Raw genomic sequence first — 22,425 nt, forward strand, 5'->3', positions numbered from 1 at the left:
AAAACAGGAACCTGAACGCTTGCAGGTGGAGATGATTCTACCTTACAACGGCAGTCCCTATTGGCCTTACACTCCAGGATTGTCATTCCACAGGCACTTAAGTTTCACTGCACTCCTTCCCTGGCCTCACCCCTTACCTCTGTATTTAGCTTTCAGCTCATTGCTAAAGCCTTGGCCACACTTATACTCAAGAAATCACATGGAATGATGTAATGAGCTGGTGTCATACTCCTATTCTGCATGTTCATTATTCTCTTCTTTCACTTGCATCTTCTTTGTATATGAGGCAATATAAACCACCCTGGGTGCATGCATACATGTGAATGAGAACTTTTTAAACACAAAAAGCTCCCATTCTTGATTAGCCTTAAAATGCCACCAAAAGAAATGTTTGGTAACACATGCTTCTTAATCAAGCTGCATCAGTACACCTCACAATGCCATTTCACAGTTATGATGTAGTTGGTAATAGCTAAGATTGTACAGTGTACAGAGGTGACACATTTCTTTCTAAAATAATAGCAACACTAACTTACATGATGTCATCAGTTTTGAAGAGGAAATGACCCCACAGATTAATGAGAAATTGTGCCTAGAAGTCAAAGGTATGATATAATCTTACATTATTAAACTAGAGCTAGATATGATCTAACCTACTTCAAACAGTCCAGCCATTAATAGAGAGTAAAGGCAGAGTACCAAGAGTCCATATTTATCTCTGATGTAACACCAACAAAGCCAACAGAATTCCTTGAAGTTCAGTGTGCTTTAGAGTGCCATATGGCAAGTGCCACAGGTCATCCTGTAAACTGCAATGTATGATGGATGGAAAAAGCAATGCCATTTTCCGTTCTTATTTAGGAAACTTTATACTAAGAAATAAGATACCACAGGACTGTATTCAGAAAATGTCCGTTTATTATTATGTAATGATGTATCAATTCACTAAAAAATTTTACAAATTCAAATATGAACATACTCTAGGAAGTCCTCTGGAATGAAGGAATCATGAAGTTCCATAGGAAATTTGGTTTTTTTCTATATTGTACATAATAAATATAATTCTGCTGTAAATAGCATACAAGTAAACATTAAGTTTTATATACAACTTGCCTGAAAAGCAGTTAGGAATTAAATAGGCTATATTTTATTTTTTCAGAATCCTAAACTAGATCATTCATCTATCTGATAAAGTCAGACTTACTATATTAATCACCAGACTAGAGGTAGTGATTCCCTCATCGTTAGCTCTGACACCAAACACGATAGTGTTCCCAGACCCCCCTGAAGGTACATTCTAAATAGACAGACATTAATAGATAATGACTGGGAACAGAACACATAAATACCTTTTAAAAAATTAACAAACCTGGATTTCCTTGGGCATATGAGCAATAAGAAGAAATCACCTAGAATAATTTTAGAGAATGTTTCTTAAAATTTTGCATTTATAGCCTGCTTCTGGCTTTTCACTCCATGACAAGAGCCATTATTTACTTGTGATGACGAGGGGTCTCTACTCTGCCCAAAGCTGTCAGCATATGACAGCGCTTCACATTTAGCAGTTTCAGAATGTTCAGTATTTCTAACCCAAGTTTTGTACTTCCAGAAGAACAAAACCCTTGCCAAGAAATTAAGAATTGAGCAGTCCCTGGGAAGTGGGACGAAAGTAGCTGTTAATTTCCTACTATTTCCAGTGCAGGTCTGTGTCACCCTGTTTACATCATGCATCATTCATCTGCAGTGATGAAACGCAACCCCATGTTTTAAAAAAAGACCTCCGTAACAGTGAGGATACTATATCTTTGTGAGAAGTGTTTCACATATTTTCCATGGGCACAAACTGCTCCTGCTTCTATTTAAATCTCTGTAGCTCTCTTTGGGGGACATTATTCACTTTGGTAACTTCATTCAGAAGGTGCTCAGCATAAGAAGGGGAAAAGCCAGCATGGCAGCAGACAGCAACATGGGTCCTGAAGAAAAGCCGAGCACTACTCCTGTGAAAAGGGCTGTCCACAAGATCCGAATGGCCAGCCTAGTCTTCAGCTTGGCGCGAGGTTGGCAGCAGTGGGCATCTGACCACCACGTAAAGCAAGCCCAAGAGCCCTCTGGATGGATGCCCTCTGCAGAAGACTCATCAACTCAGCCTGTACAAGAAAGACCCTTAGAAAAATGGCCAATTCCATTTCCCAAGAGGGACCAAGGAAAAGACAATGAAGAATCCTCAGCAAAGGAATCAGTGACAATAGGAGATGCTGAAAAAAATGCAAGGGAATCAGATGAAGCCCTCAAAAAGTTCAGCATTAAAAGCAAAGAGGTGACCAAAACAGTTGTAAGCAAAGCCTACGAACGAGGAGGTGATGTTAGTCTCCTGAGTGGAAGATATGAGAATAACAATAGTAGCTCAGAGATGACCGAGATCAAAGAAGAATCAAGTGCTATTGACAAAATTCTTAGTGGCAAATTATCTCCAACCATAACAAGAAAGTGTTCAAACATGGTATCAGAGCTGACCAAGGGCTGGAAACAGATGGAACAAGAGAACAAATTGGGGGCTAAGGAAGAACTGCTGCTTAAGTGTCATGATGACAGCCTGGATGCAGAGGACAGTGGCTATGGGGAGGCAGAGGACAAACTGGAGCAAGAATGCAGTGACCGAGAGGTGACAGCTGTCAGGATTAAACGACCTGTGCCATCTTTGTAAGTAAAACATCTTTATTACAGTATCACAAATGGTTAGCAGACCTGGAGACAGGTACAGGTTTCCATGAGGAAGAGGGGAGAAGCAAAATTGGTAGGAAGTGGTCAAAGAGAACCTATTACTCTTGAAGAAAAAAACCCAAAAAACCCAAACCAACAGAAAACCATACATATCTCTGTGCTTAAGTAGTTAGTCAACAATATGCGACTGTAGCCTTAGGGTTTATGTGCTATATACATAATAGACACAGGAAGTTACATTTGGGAAATGTTAATCACATTTAATTTTCTGGATTTACTGGTTCATTGAAATCACTACTTCTTAATACTTTTGGCTACATTTCAGATTAAAATCACCTCAAGAGGCCACAGCTGTTAATTTATTTCATCAAATGTTAATTCTAAAGCAATGTACCTGACAAATATTTCCAAATACTTATTTTGCTTAGTATAAATTGTACATATTCTTGGGAGTAATTTGCAGACAATGTCCAAACCAGACATTGCAGGAATTACCTTTAAGTGCATATTAACAAAAGATGGGTTCCCTGCTTCTCTTTGGAAACTTTCCACGGATTTGGAATTCAAGTCAAAGAATGAAAGCTTTCACAGGAGCTGGGACCCCAAATATACATTAAAAATCATCCAGCCTGTGTCAACATCTGCAGGATTGATTTGAATCATGTTGTATGCTATAAATTATTTGACAAAAAAGAGCATTTGAATTATCAATAGATTCTTCAAATTCAAGATCTCTCTACAGGTAGACTATTATAAGGAGCAGGGTGTGGGGGAAGTATATTCATTGAGTATGTTGTGGAAGTAAAAGTTTCTGACATACAAACTTCCTTATGCCTATAAATGGTGTGATGAAAAAGGAAACAGAATCTGTTAACTTACCTGAGTAGTTATTACAGGTTCTACTTAAAATTTTTAATTAAGTAGCTATCAGATTCACAGCATCAGACAGTACTGAGTAATACTTCTTTCAGTAAGAGGTTCATGCTTGAAGATTAATGTACAACAACAGGCACGTATTAAATTTGAAGCTCAGGTAGTAAACAAGTTCAGCCATAGCCATGCAGTCCTTAGGAAGTCTCCCAGAAGAGGAGAGAAATAGCGAAGGCTGGTAGAAATTCTCTAGCTTCCTTTCCCAGAGATCTCCAGCAGAACCATCTTTCCAGATGATGGCTACAAACAGTTGTGCTGTGGTCAGACTTGCCAATGGGTAGCTGCCAAACTAACTCATCACTCTTTTGTTGATAAAAGATTAAAAGATCCATATGTCCAATGCTGCAAGATGGGAAACTGCAGGCAGCTGTTACAGATACAATACACTGTTTGCTCCAGTCTTCTCTTTTATAAACTTTGTAATGTCCCAGAACAGCGACAGCAGAAAGGAATGTGTGGTTGAGCCTGAACTGTTTCAGTGTAAAACCTCACATCTAACTGTAATATTGTGATGAAAGAGAGCGCAGCCTCTGAGGCCAGGGTGCACTGAACTGTGGCCAAGGCACAGCAGACACACTGCCCGCTGGCTTTGCTGGGCAGGGAGGACAGCTGGAGGTGAAATTTAAACCAAGGCAGGAGGCAGGGTTTGGCAGAGCTCAACTGCCTGAGCCCTCGGGGAGGGAAGAGGCTGGCACTGGGACATGGGCTTCTACAAGGAGCCATCATGTAGTGGGGCTACAGTGGGTCTCCACTGCTTCTACTCGCATCACGACATGCATACAACATGAGCATGAGCTGAGCAGGAGACAATTTGAGATGAGAAGGCACCCAATTAGCCTGTGTATAAAGGATGAGCAAGGCAGCAGGAATCAGGGGATCAGGGCCAGTATGTTCATACTGTATCCCAATCACCATTTCAGAAAGGAAAAACTGGGACCAGCACTGATGAAAATACCAAAACAGCCTTTGTGATCCCTCTGCAGACAGTCATGAAGGCTGTACCATTCCCACTGCTCAGGTTTTACACCTCACTGCTAATGAGTGTTTACCATGACCAGCATTAGGCTATGACTAACAGAGTCATGGATTTCAGCTGTATGGTACTTCTTAGTACAACTATCTGAACACATATAGTTTTTAACTCTTCAAGCTGGAGATTAGAATGATGATTTGCAGCACAACTAACCAGTCATCTCCCACAAGAAGCAAATGGTTACTAGCCAAAGTGAAAAAAGGCTCTCCAGCAACCTAGAGCTTGAGAGTTTGTGGCCCCTGCTTTTGGGAGAGACCGTGCACACCATACTTTGCCAGATGTTAGGACCTCAAAACAAAGATTTCACACATACAGTGGGAAAAGAGGATACATTTGCAGTAGATATTATCTGTAAATAACCTCAGTTAAAACAAATTGCTCACTTTAAAAATGCTGTAGTAGAAATGAAGTAATTATCTTTGTGTTAAACTTTCTCTAATTTTAGTGCTTCTACCTAGGGAAAAAATGATTAGCCTTATTTACTGAGGTGCCAGTGACGGAAATAACATACTCTATGTGACTTACAGCTTTCTCTTCTACTGAAATCTGACACAAAAGTAATATTGGGCACTTACAGTGCTGTTATCAGGACTGGATTTTTTAACTACTCATTTTTTAAAATTTATTTTTAAGCCTCAGAATACGTTATTTCAGCCTGTTACTTTTATGACCCTTTCAATATGGCTTTATCTTCTTCAAAAAGGTCATATGTACATGGTTGTTAGAGCAAATCTCTCATTTTCCTCTCTATATTCCTGGAAGGAAGCATCAGCACCAGTATTTTTTTTTTGCCTTGCATCAGCACCTTCATGATTTCCAGCTGCAATATTTACTGGAATAAGGTTGCTTCCTTAGCAGAAAGCACATTAACTCCTACAGGCATAGGAAATACTATTTTCTTCCTGCTGAGAAGCCAAAGGGATCAAACAGTGATATGAAACTCAAAACATTAAAAAGGGATCAATACCTTGCTCCTACAGAAAGAATCAGAGGGAATGTGGAACATGGACATTGTCCTCCTAGAAGTTCAGAATGCATTTAGGGTGATCATTTTGGTCAATAGGTTAACTTAGTTGATTGCTACAAGTAAAGCACTTCTTACAGTGGATTAATGTTCACAGCCTTCACTTTGGATCCACAATCCATTCTGCAGGTGTGGTACAAACAGAAAAAAAAATGCTTTTATGTGTATAGTTTACTGTGTTTTCATTAAGCTAAACAATGAGGAAAATTGCACTTCAGACACCAGAAATGGTTAAATTAGAACTTGCATTAAAAAATATTAAAGTTTTTCCAAACCCACATGGGGCATGATAGTAGCAAAAGGATAGATAAGATGGTGTTTTTTTCAACCAATGAGAATATGATTAGGATAAGGAAGGTTATCACAGAATCACAGAACCATCTAGGTTGGAAAAGACCTTGAAAATCATCTGGTCCAGCCATTAACCTAAATCTGTCACTGTAGGACCTATATCCCCAAGGGGTAAGGTCTTTCAGTCAGGCTTGGATGCTCCTTCCTCGGACACCACAAACCAATTATGAGCTAGAATCAGAATAGTTAGATTATGCCTGCTACAGTTTCTATAAGACCCAGAATCAGCACCAAGGATACTTATATTCCACACGAGCATCTCTTTACACAAGTCTCAAGGCAATAAATTTGGAATATCTTCTAGCTCACATCAGCAATGTCCTTTATCTCCATCTTTCAGGTAGCAGCTGAAGGCAGAGTAAAAGTGATACAATTCTTTGATTCGTCATGAGATCAGATTTACTATTTAGTGCACAAAGGGAAGTCAATGACTACAGTAACACCAAAACTGGTATTAGTGGAAACAAAGCACAGTGAAGCCAGAGATGCATTAGTGATTCACATTACAAATAGTTATAATATTATTCCACTAGAAAAGATAATTAAAGGTTTCAGTAGGAAAAGGAGAGAGTACTTACTAGACAGTTAAATAAAAAGAGGTAAGAGGCACCTCGATTCCTGTGTTCAGTTTTGGGCCCCTCACTACAAAAAGGACATTGAATGACTCGAGCATGTCCAGAGAAGGGCAACGAAGCTGGTGCAGGCTCTGGAGCACAGGTCGTACGGGGAGCGGCTGAGGGAACTGGGGGTGTTTAGTCTGGAGAAGAGGAGGCTGAGGGGAGACCTCATCGCCCTCTACAGCTGCCTGAGAGGAGGGTGCAGAGAGCTGGGGATGAGTCTCTTTAACCAAGTAATAAGTGATAGGACAAGAGGTAATAGCCTCCAGGGAAGGTTTAGACTAGATATTAGGAAGTATTTCTTTACAGAACTGGTTGTTAGTCCTTGGAATGGGCAGTGGTGGAGTCCCCATCCCTGAAGGTGTTTAAGAGTCAGGTTGACATAGCGCTGAGGGATATGGTGTAGTTGGGAACTGTCAGTGTTAGGTCAATGGTTGGACTGGATGATCTTCAAGATCCTTTCCAACCTAGCTGATTCTGTGGCAGATAGCCTTTTCAGAGTCAGAGTTACGCCATCTCACTCACTGTCTTCTTTCCCCTCAACCTGGGGAACTGAAGCTCCAGGACTTTCTCAGTGGTCACGTCCCTCAGAGAAAAGGGGGAGCAGCTGGCTGTGGCTGAGGAATAAGCACTCTGTGATAGTATCTGCTCATTAGCTCTACTGAGACTGTTGGTATCACTTCTAGACAATTTTGATTCACTTGGGTGTTTCCCCCTCCCTCCACTGATACCTTCCCATGTGAAGAGCTGGCAAAGCAATCAATGTGAGCTTCATCTGGAGTTAGGACTGCTCTGGCACAGGGTTTCTATGGCATTGGGAAGATTCATTGGGTTCAGAAGGCAAATTGTCATGAGTAACCAAAGCCTGTGCCCATAATCCACTGGGCAATGAAGCCACAATTCAGGTCAAGGGGCAAAGGATCACAGCTTTCCCTTTATCTGTACAACAACAAATTATATACAGTAGGATTTGGTTTGCTGTTGGGAAACAAAACTGTCTAGCTTTACCCCACTGATGTATTTTAATGCTTTCCTGACGACACTTACCTATTAATCACTTAGATGCACAAAACCACAGATACATATACACTGCCTACTCTCAGGATGCTCTGCAGTCACACCACAGAAGAATATGCTCAATTCTTCTGATGCTTTTCACATATTGAGGAGGAGTAGTATTTTGGAGCTATTTAAATACACTTTCTCAATACAGCTAAGCCAAGCTAATGGCAACTCCACAGCTAAAGAAGTGGTCCTGTGTTACTACTGCTTTTTCTATCCCTGGCATTAAGCATCTGCACTTCTTGCTCTAGCACTAGAGTGCTGTCCAGGACTGGCATCCTTCTGGTGCACAGACCTGAACTGGTGACATCTCTATCACTCCTATTCTCTCTTTCAACAGGCTTAGTAGAAAACAAGGGAACACCCAACAGCAGGGAAACAAATTTTTCTGCAGTTCTGCAGTCCTCTGTACTGTTTTGCTAACTGCATTTTGGTTCTCTGGTGTTACTGTTAATATTCAGCTGACTGGGGAGGTTTCAGGGCAGCCTTCTGGGAAGTAAAAATTCTAGAAAACAAATTACTTTGACACAGCCACAGCACAACATACTCCCTAGCTGAGCTCTGTATAGACACAATGACAGGATGCGGACAGCACAAAGACTATCTATAGCTCCTCCAAAACACGTGAGATTGGCCACTAGAGGAAAAAGCATGAACCATTTGTCTGCCTGGAGTCATTCAGCAGTATGACGTTGCTATGCACACACACACAAAATAAAAATCAGTAAGACTTCTGAAGGTCTTTCATCATCCTTTGACCTTGACACAAACCTCAGTAGCCCTAAGTTTCTATGAATTTTGGACTTCAATACCTGTTCAGAACCATGCTTAAAAAATGTAAGCATAGGCAGAGCTGCTGCACTCTATTAGCTTTTTGTTGTTGTTTTAAACATCAACATCTACTACATGGGACAGATTTTTCTAGACACTACCCTTTGTTTTTCACTCAAGAATAGCTGAGGACCCAGACCATACACTTACAGTTATTGTCACCTATAACAGGGCAGACTGATTTCAGGCTCTGCTGGGCAGGCAGAAATGTGGAGCTGCATGTCTGACCGACCAAAGGTATAGAAAGTGCAGGTAATCAGCAACATACTGCTTCACTCCCATGCAGAATGAAGTAATTTTGGGCAAGTTTGTCAAAATGGGCTCATATCTAGGCTGGAGGGTGGTAGCATTGATGAGATCAAGCTGTGACCAGCAAATTTGCTTTCGAGTGCAGACCGGAACACAGACAAAAAACCCCAAAGCACTAATTTAGAAGTAGTGAACTCATGCCACCTGGTGGTTAGCATCTCGTCTGGAAAAACACAGTAACCATGTTAATACAAGAGATTAGTAGCAGAACCATGCAATTAAATGATGTAATGCAAAGCTCAAACACCCTTTCTATTTCTTTCAGCGCAAACAGGTTTAGCGAAGAAGCACGCATCAAAGCCCACAGGAAATACAGCCCCGTTAACAGCCTGAAGGACAGATGGCAAGAATGGGCCGACCAGCACATCATAACGCAGAAGCTGAATCCCTTCAGCGAGGAATTTGACCACGAGTTGGCCATGTCCACGCGCCTGCACAAAGGAGATGAAGGCTATGGCCATCCAAAGGAAGGAACCAAAACTGCTGAAAGGGCCAAGAGAGCCGAGGCCCATATCCACCGGGAAATTAGGGACATGTGCTTCATCATTGAATCAATGGCTAAGCCACGGCCCGATGGCAAGATCCAAGTCACTTTTGGGGAACTCTTCGAGAGATATGTTCGTATTTCAGATAAGGTTGTTGGGATTCTCATGAGAGCCAGGAAACACGGGCTGGTGGACTTTGAGGGAGAAATGTTATGGCAAGGAAGGGATGATAATGTCGTAATTACTTTATTAAAATAAGCGTGCTACAACCATAACAACTCATTTTGGAAAACCCTTCTCCACCGCTTCCTTGCTATTAGCATTAGCACAGTTTGAATATAAGATTCCACCCGTTCACCCACACAGAAAAAAACACTGAGCATTTTTCTAAATATATATTTTATAACTGCTGCATGATAATACAAGCATCTTAATGGATTTTCCTCTGTACAAGGAGAGCTTGCAAGACATTACAATTACCACATGAAAAATAAAGAGAAAAATCTGTATTGAATATAAGCAGTTGATTATAAAACCCCATAGTAATATGGGTTTTTATAGCTACAAGTGAACTCCAATTTTTACTTGTTCTTACTCCAATTTTTACTTGTTCTTACATTCAAGACCTTCCCAACTAAACTGGGATATCGAGAATATAAACCATGACAGATCAGAAGTTGATTGACAATATAAACTCAGACCAAGTTTTTGATCTGTGAAAGTGATCTTGTGCACATATTTCCTGATTAATTTATTTAAATGCATGTAAAAATAACATTATTTGAATAAAGAATCAAGGATATGACATTTGTTTCCTTTACAAGCAGGGTATGCAACTACAACTGCCGTATTATCTTGTGGCAACTATTGATACAGCCTTCTCTTACATATCACATAAAAGGCAAAATCTTTCTTTTTATAAATAAGGTTTTATATTTATTGTATTTATATAACTAAGTTACTAGATAGTTTCATATTTAGAGTTATGGATGTTGGGAGTGAAAATACCCAAAACAGTGTAATGCACAAAAAAGTTCTGAATATATAGACACATCAAAAATACCTCCTATGCAACATTTTGCAATGTATCATCTGATGATGTAAATACAGTTCTTACAAATACAGGGAAAAATAACATAAAATAGTCAGATACTTCTACTGTTGCGTATAGCAAAAAAGTGACTACAATCAGCATCTTCCACTGAAATATACCTCTGTGAGAAAAGATACGGAAACAGTGTTCATAACTCAAAATCAACTAACTTTAAGGAAAATGGTGTTTCATATTACACAGAAACACTGGCCTAATTTTACAGCATTTGCGTTTGAACCATTCTGATGTCACTGAAATAATCTATTTCAGCCCAGGTGATGCTGAAGACGAGTAAATGGTTATGAACTAATATTTCTAGGTCTTAAAACTGTATTATGCACAAATCTGAAACCTCGGTAAAGTCTATAATGCTTACTGGATTATATAGAACACTTTCTCTAAACTACTACTGTAAAAATATCTATCTTGATAAATATGTGCTTGACGTGAAAAGCATTTGCTTCGGAGCAAGACAGCTGATCAAGTAACTTGCATAATGAAAAAGAAGTAGTTTTTTTTCTCTGTAAAATTCTTTCAAACTGAAAAGCGACTATCTTCTTACAGAAGAAAAGGTGTATAAACGTCTTGTTTCTGTGATAAAACAAGTATTGCTATCTTCTTATGAGAGTACAGGTACTCCAGTTTGAAGCTCCAGTGAAAAACTAAATATTTTATAAGTTAGCGATACAAGAACTGATTACTATGTCTATTGTGAATCTATGTAAATCATTAATATTTTAGGCACAGTTGTATTTTCTAAATTGTAAGATGGATTCAGTGGAACTTATTTAGCAATGTTTTCTTGAAATGTCTCAGACTACTCAAGATGACCTGCAAAACTGACCTCTAAGTGTAATACTTACATGTCATAATATTTATCTGCATGTTCTTATCTTATTTGTTATGTTTTTATATAACGACCTTTACAGATGTCTATAATGTTTGAGGAAATTTAGTTGTCAAAGGAATACATGAACTATAAATAAAACCCTTAATTATTTCTTGGGTTATTCCTCTCACACACTAAAGAAGAAATACATGTGCATATTCTGTGAAGTAAAACATCAGTAAGTTGTTTCAAAATATAAGTACACTATCCTTTTCCCAGGCAGTTAAAATACTTCCCTGTGCAGGCTTCTCTGTCCAAAGCACCAGAACAAGATTTGGGAATACATGGAAATGAAACAGTCCTTACACAAAATACCTGTACAAAGAACGCACACTAAAGTTACATAAGTGTTAAGTAAATTACATACTCCTGCTCATGAGAACTCTCATCCTACCACAGGACAACACAGCAGACACAGAGTTCACCACAGATGTTTTTTTCAGTGTTATGCTTATGTGTGACTTAAAAGGCCAAGAGCACCTCACCATTGTGTGAGGAATCATATACATCTACTTACATTCACTGAACCAAGACAGTAGGAATGATATATTTTTGTACCAAAACACTCAAACTGTAGTATAACAATAAGGGGTGCATTTCAATACTCTGCATGTTTAAGCATGTAGTAAGAGCCTGTGATTTCATATGAAGTTTATGCTATCTAGTACTTCAGGGAAACATCTGGAATACAACTAGGCACGCACTGCTGAAGTATGAATAAAAAAAAAAACAAAACCTTTCTGACTTAAGTCTTGAGCCAACAAAGTAGCCTGTCTTTTGTACTTTAGAGTAAATTAAGTTTTTCTACTTCTTCTTACCTGTTTGATAGGAACATGGAAGTGTGAAGTGCCTCTTCTATTCTATCTTCTAATGAAGAAATTGTTACACAAAAGGAAGGCAGCAATTGTTGCCAACAATTTTGATTCACACAAGAGCCATCTCTGCCTCGTTGCGTGCCTGCTGACAAAAAAGGCTGGGCTAACTGGATCACAGATTTAACTCTAGCATTTACTGCTCTTGCCCCCATATGATGCAGGGAGGCAGACTCATGACTTGCACTGAATAAACTGCTGCCATTCTCAGATGCAGTCATCTTCCTCCAGTTCATTAGGCCAAGTTAAGCATTTACTTTAGAGGCAACAACTGATCTTGACCCAGTCTTAAGATCTGAAATTTCGGCATATCTACACATAAGTAAATGCTGAGATTCATAGAAGTTTCATTTGCTTAAACATTTATGAGCAACAGGATTACCAACATTTGACTTTTCTGAAGGCTCCTGAGTGCCCACCAGAAGTCACTGTGGACAAGACTATGCTTTGTTTCTTATAACGCGTATACTAATACAAGGGGCAAGAGAGACAAGGACAAACTAAGCTGCAGGGCAAGTTTCTCAGCTGAACTGTAATTCAGTGACAAAGGAGATGGGGAACTCACCCATTTTATCCTTTATGCAATGTAGTAAATAGAACCAAACTTCTGTAACTTATTCAAACACATTCAGCAACAGAACAGACCAGTGTCACTCTGCTTATTGAATCTCAGTGTTTCATTTAACTGACAGAACACAGAAAAGAATCATTTGGGTTGGAAAAGACTAAGATCATTGCATCCACTGTTAACCTTACACTGCCCAGTCCACCACTACACCATGTCCCTAAGTGCCACATCTACATACATTTCAAATATCTCCAGGGAAGACGACTCAACCACTTCCATGGGCAGCCCGTCCCAATGCTTGACAACCCTTCTAGTGAAGAAATCTTTCCTAACATCAAATTTAAGCCTCTCCTGGTGCAACTTGAGGCCATTTCTTCTTGTCCTATCACTTGTTACTTAGAAGAGACCCACAGCCACCTTGCTACAACCTCCTTTCAGGTAGCTGTAGAGAGCAGTAAGGTCTCCCCTCAGCCTCCTCTTCTCCAGACTAAACACCCCCAGTTCCCTCAGCCGCTCCCCGTACGACCTGTGCTCCAGACCCTGCACCAGCTTCCTTGCCCTTCTCTGGACACGCTCGAGTCATTCAATGTCCTTTTTGTAGTGAGGGGCCCAAAACTGAACACAGGAATTGAGGGGTGGCCTCACCAGTGCCGAGTACAGGGGTCAGATCCCTTCCCTGTCCCTGCTGGCCATGCTAGTGCTGACACAAACCAGGATGCCATTGGCCTTCTTGGCCACCTGGGCACACTGCTGGCTCATATGCAACCTTTCCAGCCATTCTTGTCCAAGGCTGTAGCACTGCAGGCGTTTTTTGTGACCCAGGTGCAGGACCCAGCCCTTAGTCCTGTTGAATCTCACACAATTGGCTTCAGCCCATTGCCCCAGCCTATCCAGATCCCTCTACAGAGCCTTCCTACACTCAAGCAGATCAACACTCCTGCCCAACTTGTTGGTGTCTGCAAACTTACTGATACATTTCATCCCCTTGTTCAGATCACTGATAAAAAGAACTGGCCCCAGTACTGGGCCCTGGCACTTAAGACCATCTGTCAACCAGATTTAACTCCATTCAACACCACTGTTTGGGCTCAGCCACCCAGCCCATTTTTTACCCAGCAGAGTGCATCCATCCAAGCCCAAAGCAGCCAGTTGCTCTAGGAGAAGGTTAAGGGAAACAGCGTCAAAGGCTTTATTACAGTCTACATAGACAACAATCACAGCCTTCCCCTCATCCATTAAGAGGGTCACCTTGTCACAGAAGAAAAACAGGATAGTCAAGCAGGACCTGCCTTTCATAAACATATACTAACTGGGCCTGATATCTGGTTGTCCTGTACATGCTGCATGATAGCACTCAAGATGATCTGTTCCATAACCTTCCCCAGAATCGAGGTCAGACTGACAGGCCTGTAGTTCCCCAGATCCTCCTTCCAACCCTTCTTGTAGATGAGCCTACATTTGCTAACCTCCAGTCAACTGGGACCTCCCCAGTTAGCTGGCACTGCTGATAAATTGAAAGCGGCTTGGTGAGCACTTGTGCCAGCTCCCTCAGTACCCTTGGGTGGATCCCATCCAACCCCATAGACTGGTGTGTGTCTCAGTGGTGTAGCAGGTCTCTAACCATTTCCCCTTGGATTATGTGGGCTTCCCTCTGTTCCCCATCTCTGCCTCCCAGCCCAGCAGGCTAAGTACCCAGAGAACAACTTGTCTTACCCTCGAAGACTGAAGCAAAGAAGGCATTAAGTACCTCAGCCTTTTCACCATTTCCCACTGCAACAAAGAAAGGATGGAGATTTTCTTTGGCCCTCCTTTTGTTGCTAATGTATTTATAAAAACAATGATGTCTCCTTGGATATCGGAACGCTCAAATATACATGCATTTATACTTACCATATAGGATAAAAACAAGAATATAGGTTTAGAGAAAGGTAACATTAGATCAAATGACATTTGAAGGGGAAAAAAAACCTACTATACCCTTCAAGCTCACAAGCCCTCTTCAAATTTCCCCTTGCCTTTAATTCCTTAGATCAGCTGTGTAACAATGCAATCACTATTATACATCAGAAATCTATAGCTCATTGCAGATTTAAGCCTCCTGTTCATAATCGACCCAATGCAATGTTAAAAAAATTATGCAACAAAAAAATCATCTTTTTTGATTTTTCCAGAGTATTTTATTTCTAACTGGATAAGAAAACCACATATACAATGACTAATGATTTGTCTCATTTGTTCTTCATCATTTCACTCGGAGTACCATGAAAAGCCTTTTAAACTGGGAAAAGTATTTACAGTTTTTATGTAAGAGAAATATATTGATGTAATTTATGATATATGGAAGCATTTCATGTAGGTTTATAACTTTTTTTACATAAAGATATGTGACAAGTTTATCCATGCAAAATAGATGGAGAAAATAAATCTGAATTCATTAAAAAGCAACTGAAGTACTCCATAAATTACCCAGTCTAACTCTCCTACTATATTGTAACTGTTACAGTCCTGTGAAACTACTGTGACCTCTGTCAAATTTAAATATTCTACTTAATTTCTAAGTAGTAAGATGATAAAGGTCAAAACCTGCTTGGCTGAAGCAGTCTTCATAGATTTTAAGAGCTTTTTTCCCATTTCTGACTTGCTTCAAAAATAAACCTCTTAAGAGAGAGCAACACTTAGTTTCTCTCATTTAGCTTACAGTTGCACATTATTTTCTTAAATACTATATTCACCCCCCCAAATGTTTTATTTGCAAGAGCTTTTCTTCTGATAAGTAACATATCTCCCTCATTTTCCTGTCTGAGGCTTGTGTTGCTCTTGCAAGGGTTGTGTAGTTTGCTACTGAAACACTCAACTCTTCTGTAGGTAGAGTGAGGTCCATTTTCCATATTCTGAACATAGCTTTATTGCTTAAGTGACAGTATGGAATTTGTATCAGAATAAATAAATTTGACTTTCACATCTTTGTATTTTTTCAAGTCTTACAACAGTTACTTCAGTGGATGAAGTGAGTAGATGCTTCACTGGACATTATCCCACTAACTAGAAATCAGGTCCCTCCTCCATGGCAGTAATTCCTTCTTTAAAATGTTTCTGTACAGCCGAGATTCAGCATTACAGCTCATTTTTAAAACAAGGGAAGGCTACTGAAATAAAATTAGCTATAGTGGATAGTGTAATATTTGTGGCGAGTTGTTCAGTTGTTACTGAACACAGAATAAATACTGGCAAGCCCTGTTGCCACAGCTCCTTCAGCTGCTATGTACACGCTGCACCACACCAACATCTCAACTAAAGTCACTCCTGTCACCACAGGGCACACAAAGTAGTTTAGCAGTACACATGGCATTGAACACTAGCAGCATAACTGCTACAACAGAAACTCAACAAGGATTAAAGTTCATCAGGTAAGCAGGACAGCAGAAAGCAGAGCTTAAACAGACCTGACATGGGCGATACCGCAGTGCGACTGCCAGCAGGACCACTTTGGGTTGTACATACCACGCTAAGAATAAGCATTCATCATTCACTCACCTGGACTCTCTCCCTCTGCTCCAGTAGAGTGTAGCTCTATTTCATACTGCAGTAACATGTACTCATTAGGGAAGAAAGAGTAAAGGTTGAGCTCCTTATGATTCCCTTGAGCTCTCTATTGCTGTGACAACAGTAAAACACACTGATGATGTGTTCATTTACAGAGAAAGAACATGAAAGTGAGATTTAAGATTCAAGTCCCGAGTGAGGAATACTGGGGAGTATTCAAATCACTTTTTTTTTTAAATTTGAAATTGAGTGAGTAGTATTTTTACTCCTCTTCAAAGATTGGATTTCATGCAGACATGCTAACTCCCATACAAAAAAAAAAATCTAATGTAGCATAGATAGGTAAGTAGGAGAATGCAAGCACAAGCCATACGTGAGAAATCATGGCCTTTTGCAGATTCTACAAAAGCCGTAATTAACAAAAGACAGGATTTAGAGCTGAAAGACGATGTGGTAAGAATCCCAGGTATCTGAGCAAAACATGAAGTTAGTCAATGAATACATCTGAGTACTGTATGATGAGACAGTTTTCTGGCACCAAACTCTTTCAAAGTGTAGCTCATAAAGCCTCCAGCATATGCCAAACCTCAACTCTTTACAATCACAGAAGCAAACCTTGCCAGAAAAGATAGAAAGAAGTCATACTGCAGAAAATCTGTATTGAATTGAAGGCAGGAGGTACATCAAGACAGTGCCTTTGATCTCACCTTTTATGTGTCATGCAGAAGTTAACTACACCTTTTGTTAACAAAATTCACGGTCTTTCATTGATAAACAAACATTAGCAGATCCTTTACACAGCCAGTCACATCACTCAGTGTTACCACGATCATTTATACTTTTGATTGTCTTTCTGTTCCTTAACTAATTTAGTATTTCTACAAGCGTGATTGCTACTGTATTGCTTACTATATATACTCTTCTTGATTTCCACTTTGTCCTCCATCCCCCACCCCCACTCAGTGCCTAAGACTGCTCCAATACTCAGATATTCAGCTACCGAGTATTTTCTGTGCTTTTATGCAATTCCTCAAAGTATAATTCTTTATAAAATTCTTCACAGTAGCATTTAAAATAGGCTTTATTTGCAATATGATCTTAGGATAGAGACTAAACACTGGAATTAATGGGTTTTGTCAGCAAGGATAATCTGAGACACCTTCCCCCCTCCTCACCTTTTGAAAATGGCTGAAGACAGCCTATTTCACTCTCACCACTTCCCATTGGGCTTTCAGAAAACCAAAAATCCCCAAAAGGATGAGGAAGTGCATCCTATATACACACAGTAACATTATTAAATGAACAGTAATAATCTGCATTTGTGCTTCTAAGTAAACTCCAACTTCTAAATAAACTCCAACTCAAGTTTATTTTTACATATATTTTGATTTATTTGCTATACATCACTGTGACCTTATAGTACTTAAAATCCATTACAGGATTTTTTTGTTGTTGTAATAATCAGTCTTAACTCCACAAAGACAATAATACTGCTGTGGAAGACCAAAGGGGAGAAAAGCCATTTCAATTTATTTACAGTTCCTTATCTTGTAAACATTTAGTCTACACATTGTACTAAGTTCTAATAAGGATAAAGAGCTATACATAGAGACAGGAAACAAAGCCCTGTATTTCTATTCACATTGAGCATTAGCATATTATAGATGAAACATCTGCCCTTTCTCATTACCATAGCAGTAAGCTGTCTTCAAATAAGTTTTTAGAACTTTCCAAAGATGTACATGTTTTGAAATAATATACAACTACATCTACTTAAGCCAACCCATTTGGCTTTTATTCCATTTCTAGAATAATTTAAAGTGCTATAAGCAACCCGTCAATCAACACTTTTCTATAATAACAAAACTACTTTAAACATTAATTTACAATATAATATACAATGTTCATCTGAAATAGCTGAAATTTCAGCACAAAGTCAGTCACTGTCACACTTAACAGCAATTTTTTTGTTTTTGTTTTTTTTTTTGTTTTGTTTTTGCAGAACATAGAATAAAAGCTTTGAAACAAACGGTTTTGTTGAGCTGTTATTGCCACAATGGCTTATCAATTTTCCTACAAAAGTGGACAAGAGCTACTGGAACTGTATTCTAGCCTGTCATTTTTTTTTGAGGTCACATGACAGTAAGTTTGCATATTCCACAAGTCTACTGAATTACAATATTGTCTACCTATAGTACATTATCTCATTTTAATCAGAGCTGGTGCTAACTGTAAATTTACAACATAGACCCACTCAAAAACATCAACAACTATTTTTTTCTTTGGACAGGAATAAGCTATATTCTTGGAGTTGATGTGCTACACGGCTACAACAGTATAACAGTATATAACTGACACTTTATGTTGAAGAAAGATGCATCTGTTTCTGTACTTTTAATGCCCTACTATAGCTACAAATTGTTCACCAAGTTTTGCTTGCTTTAGCCTCTTGATTTTGTGGAACTATCATATTCTTACATTCCCCTGTTATTTTATAAGTCCTTGCCACATAGCTCAATATAGTCAGTATTTGTCCCAAACCTGCAGATCATTAACAGCATGTGCAAAACACTCTTTAATACAATCAGCATGCAGCTAGAACACATATTAACTGACTGTTTTCTAAGCATGAACAATAAACAAGACAAGTGGCACTGTTTACTTTGAGTATCTTCTAACTTCACCATATGTGTACTGGTATGTGTTAAGAAGGAATGCTAGGCTTCTCATCTCTTTGTGGCACCATATGAATTAATCCATCATTGGTCCGGACCAATCTCTGCAGTACAGCTGCCAAATACCCACACGCAGCTTTCTTCTTGTATAGGTTCAGAGAGGGCAACTTCATTCATAGACATAATTTGAATACAAAAATAATAACCTATATTCAATGAAGCAGCCCCCTAGCAGGATTGCAGAAAGGTGTGTGTGGGAAACCTGGGAGGCAACTGTAATAAGAAAATTTTGTAGGCTCAAAGTAACTAATGTTAGTTTTATAGTCCACATGGTCTGTATTTTGTAAAAGTGTCTACAGCTTAGAAAAAGTAGGACAGTATATTACAGATGTGAGAGCATGGAAAAAAAAAAAGTCTGCTATTTAAAAATAACTAGATGGATGTGCCAAAAACTTACCAAAAAATCAAAAAGGTAAACCAGTGTATTATATTGCTCCTCAGGATTTTTGAGCTGCACTGATTCATGTCAGGTTTGGGACAATACCCTGTAGAAATAGTTAAAATACTCATTCAAAAGCCCATATTTCTATGTCTTGAATAATGAAGTCTTCTCGCTTAGAAAGTGTATGATTCCCAAATGTTTTACATGAATGACTTCTTCCATGGTAGAGATCACCATCGAGCCAAAGAGCAAACTCCCCTCTGTAAGACAGACAATGTATTAAAGCAAAAGACTGAGGGAGTAAGCATTAAACTTATGAATGTATTTTTCATTCAGAACTCAGGAAAAAGGAGGAATTATAGAATTCTTTTTCAACGTAAGTACCTCATAGCTCTTGATAAAGTTGAAGCTGCAAAGATTTTAAATAATTATTTATTATTTCTTTGGGAATATCCCTCTTTCAGCTATTCTGAAATAAAAAGCTGACTAGAATTCATCAGTTTTCAGCCCCTTCCATTTGTGTCAAGAAAAAGGCATAACAGTGCTCTTATACGCAAGGAGAATGCTGATAATGAATAAGGGAAACATCCCAGAAGCTTATGCGTTTCCACAGGGGGGGGAAAAAAGGGGGGAGACAAAGTATAATTTCCGAAGACACTAGCATGTCTGGGGATAGTAGAGTTTCAATTCAAGCCTCATCTAGTTACATATAGTTTTCACATTTACATACCTTCAGAATCATGGTATTTTGTGTCCATTCTGAGTATACCAAGACACACATGCAAATAGAGCATGCAAGGCATCATAAACTTGCAGGGCTGAAACCTGGTACCATGCTATGCTAAAGACAAACCTGCTATTTACGTTTCCTCAACATATGACCCTAAACATCTGACATACTAAATCTTTCTCCGCTGGTAACTGTTGAATCCTGAGCTATCAAAACTGAGGTCAATTCCAAGCTTTCTTTTCAAAGGAGTGCAGACATACATTCTAAAGACAAAAAGAAACAATAACTTACCCTCCTCCACCAAAAGCAAGGGAGTCCATGTCCCCTTTAATGAAGAACATGTTGTCTCCTGTCCATTTGAAAACCTAATGAAAAAAACAAAACCAAAAACAGACTAGCAAGTTAAAATACCTAAACTTTTCATTTGGGCAGAAGAGAAACCAAACATCAGTAAAGACAGACTATGGGTGGTTAGAGGTTAATTTATGAAGTTACCAAGTTTACACAGAAAATTCAGGGAACAGATACATGCAGACCAAAAAATCTCTTATGTTTTATACCATTTAAAATAAAACAGTTCCAAAAGAGGTGATCTTTGAGCACTAGAAGTTCTACACAATGAAAAATACCAAGAAAACATGCTTAGGTGTTATGCCCTTTAAAATGGATGTAGTTTTTGTATTTTCAGACAGACACCTGGTAGAATTCTAAGTAGTAGAAAAACCTTCAGCCCAACGAAAGAGTCAGGTTGAATATGTTTTTCACTATGCAAACTCTACCGTTTTACTGCATGCTTTGCTTATGGATTCCATAGAAAAACTAGTATGGTGCCTTTTTTTGGGCCAACTCCTAGAATTTTCCAGATTATTTACTGTTAGATTTATTCAGTAATTATTTTAATATAATGCATGGGGGAAGGGGGGGGAGCAAAAGCATATAAAGTTATTACTACTTACCTCAAAATCTGGAGAAAAAGTGAACATAAATGTCTCCCCAGTGCCATAAAAGCCATCGCTCACTTTAAATGGTTCAGATGCTAGTGCACCAAAAACCTGTAAAAAAAAAATATGCAGGAGAAAATACTTAAGAAAAACTACACAACATCTGAGAATCTCTAATGATAATAATTGATACACAAAAAAAGCTTGTAGATTTGCCAGATTGAGAATTCTTTAAAGGATAAGCCTTACATGGTATCACAGTCCCAAGTGCATTGATTGAGATACGGCATGGTGCTTTGCGGTACAATTTAGAAAAAAAAAGCATTAAGAGGACTCTTTCTCAATAAAAAGTGAACCCAGGGTAAAAAAAAAAAAAAAAAAGGGGGATTAAAAACTAAACTCTGGAAATTCTCAGAAACCATGTACATATTTTTAAAATTTCAGACCAAAAGGTTCTGCTCCTTCATATGTAACACCTCTTCCATTTCAACTAGGCTATTTTCAGTAATTTCCTAGCTGCAACTAAGTTATTTTTCATGTAATTTATTCATTCCAATCCAAATAACAGGTAAACACTGGTTATTGTGTCTTACAACTGAGAGATTTTTAACTAAGCTTTTGCTGAGTAATAAGAGTATTTATAATACTCAAGAATAAGAACTTTATAACTATTTTTAAGAAGGTCTAAGGGACTGATTATTGGATTTCTGAAGTAGCATTAATTTCTCCGGAACTAGAAAAAAACCCCTCTGCATAATTATGCAAAATTAACTATACCCCATGAAGTACAACCCTCCCAAAATCAGTATTTCTGTTGCTAGTAGGAAGCTGGCTTCAACATCTGCAAGAGCAGAGTAGATATAAGTACCAAAGCATTCCACTAGCACTCTCATTTGTCTGTATGAGAAAGGAAAAAAAACCCCAACAAACAAAATGAAGTTTCTGTGCTTTTGTTCTCATTAAACAGTGAGTTTGAGAATCATGAGACTGATGAGAATGAGATATTAAAGCTAGCGTCCTGACTTAGATTATGTTCAGGATATAAAGTAGAAACTATTTTCTTCAGCCCGTTGTAAGAAACTCCTTGACCACAGGTAGGTTTTCCAAGTGTTCCTTTCCATGTTTAGCTCTGTTCAGGAACTAAGAGATTATATACAGCTAAGGACTGCCCCAGGTCAATCATGAGTTCCAGTTCAGAACCACTGATATAAAATTTCTAGTTTTTCAGGAATGTTATATGGTTCAGAAAGTGTCTTGTTCAGAAACTTCTAATTGAAATAGAAGATAGCAAGACTGAATGAAGAGTCGT

General features: G+C 38.8%; 2 protein-coding genes across 13 annotated transcripts in view; one reads left to right on the forward strand and one right to left on the reverse strand.

Annotated features, from left to right (window-relative positions):
* The first annotated feature begins 780 nt into the window (after window positions 1–780).
* ABRA (actin binding Rho activating protein) lies at window positions 781–11,456 on the forward strand. Its single transcript, XM_074897619.1, has 3 exons — window positions 781–816; window positions 1,874–2,700; window positions 9,144–11,456. The coding sequence occupies exons 1-3, from the start codon at window positions 781–783 to the stop codon at window positions 9,619–9,621; spliced, it is 1,341 nt and encodes a 446-aa protein (XP_074753720.1). The 3' UTR covers window positions 9,622–11,456.
* Window positions 11,457–17,694: 6,238 nt separating this feature from the next.
* The window catches only part of OXR1 (oxidation resistance 1), a 291,991-nt gene continuing 287,260 nt past the window's right edge, over window positions 17,695–22,425 (reverse strand). For all 12 annotated transcript variants that reach the window (XM_074898538.1, XM_074898537.1, XM_074898543.1 and 9 more), the window contains 3 exons: window positions 21,132–21,227; window positions 20,467–20,540; window positions 17,695–19,705 (listed from right to left, as the gene is read on the reverse strand). In XM_074898538.1, coding sequence (XP_074754639.1) covers window positions 19,570–19,705; window positions 20,467–20,540; window positions 21,132–21,227 — 306 coding nt within the window. In that variant the 3' untranslated portion in view covers window positions 17,695–19,569. The remainder of the gene's footprint in view (window positions 19,706–20,466; window positions 20,541–21,131; window positions 21,228–22,425) is intronic.

This window comes from Athene noctua, chromosome 2, assembly GCF_965140245.1.
Source record: "Athene noctua chromosome 2, bAthNoc1.hap1.1, whole genome shotgun sequence".
Lineage (NCBI taxonomy): Eukaryota > Metazoa > Chordata > Aves > Strigiformes > Strigidae > Athene > Athene noctua.

Excerpts from the sequence above, each read along its gene's own strand:
- ABRA (XM_074897619.1), top strand. The coding sequence starts at position 781 with ATGGCAAGTGCCACAGGTCATCCTGTAAACTGCAAT. Across the intron at positions 817-1,873 it reads GTCATCCTGTAAACTGCAAT|CTCTCTTTGGGGGACATTAT; the intron begins GTATGATGGATG and ends AAATCTCTGTAG. Across the intron at positions 2,701-9,143 it reads AAACGACCTGTGCCATCTTT|CGCAAACAGGTTTAGCGAAG; the intron begins GTAAGTAAAACA and ends TATTTCTTTCAG.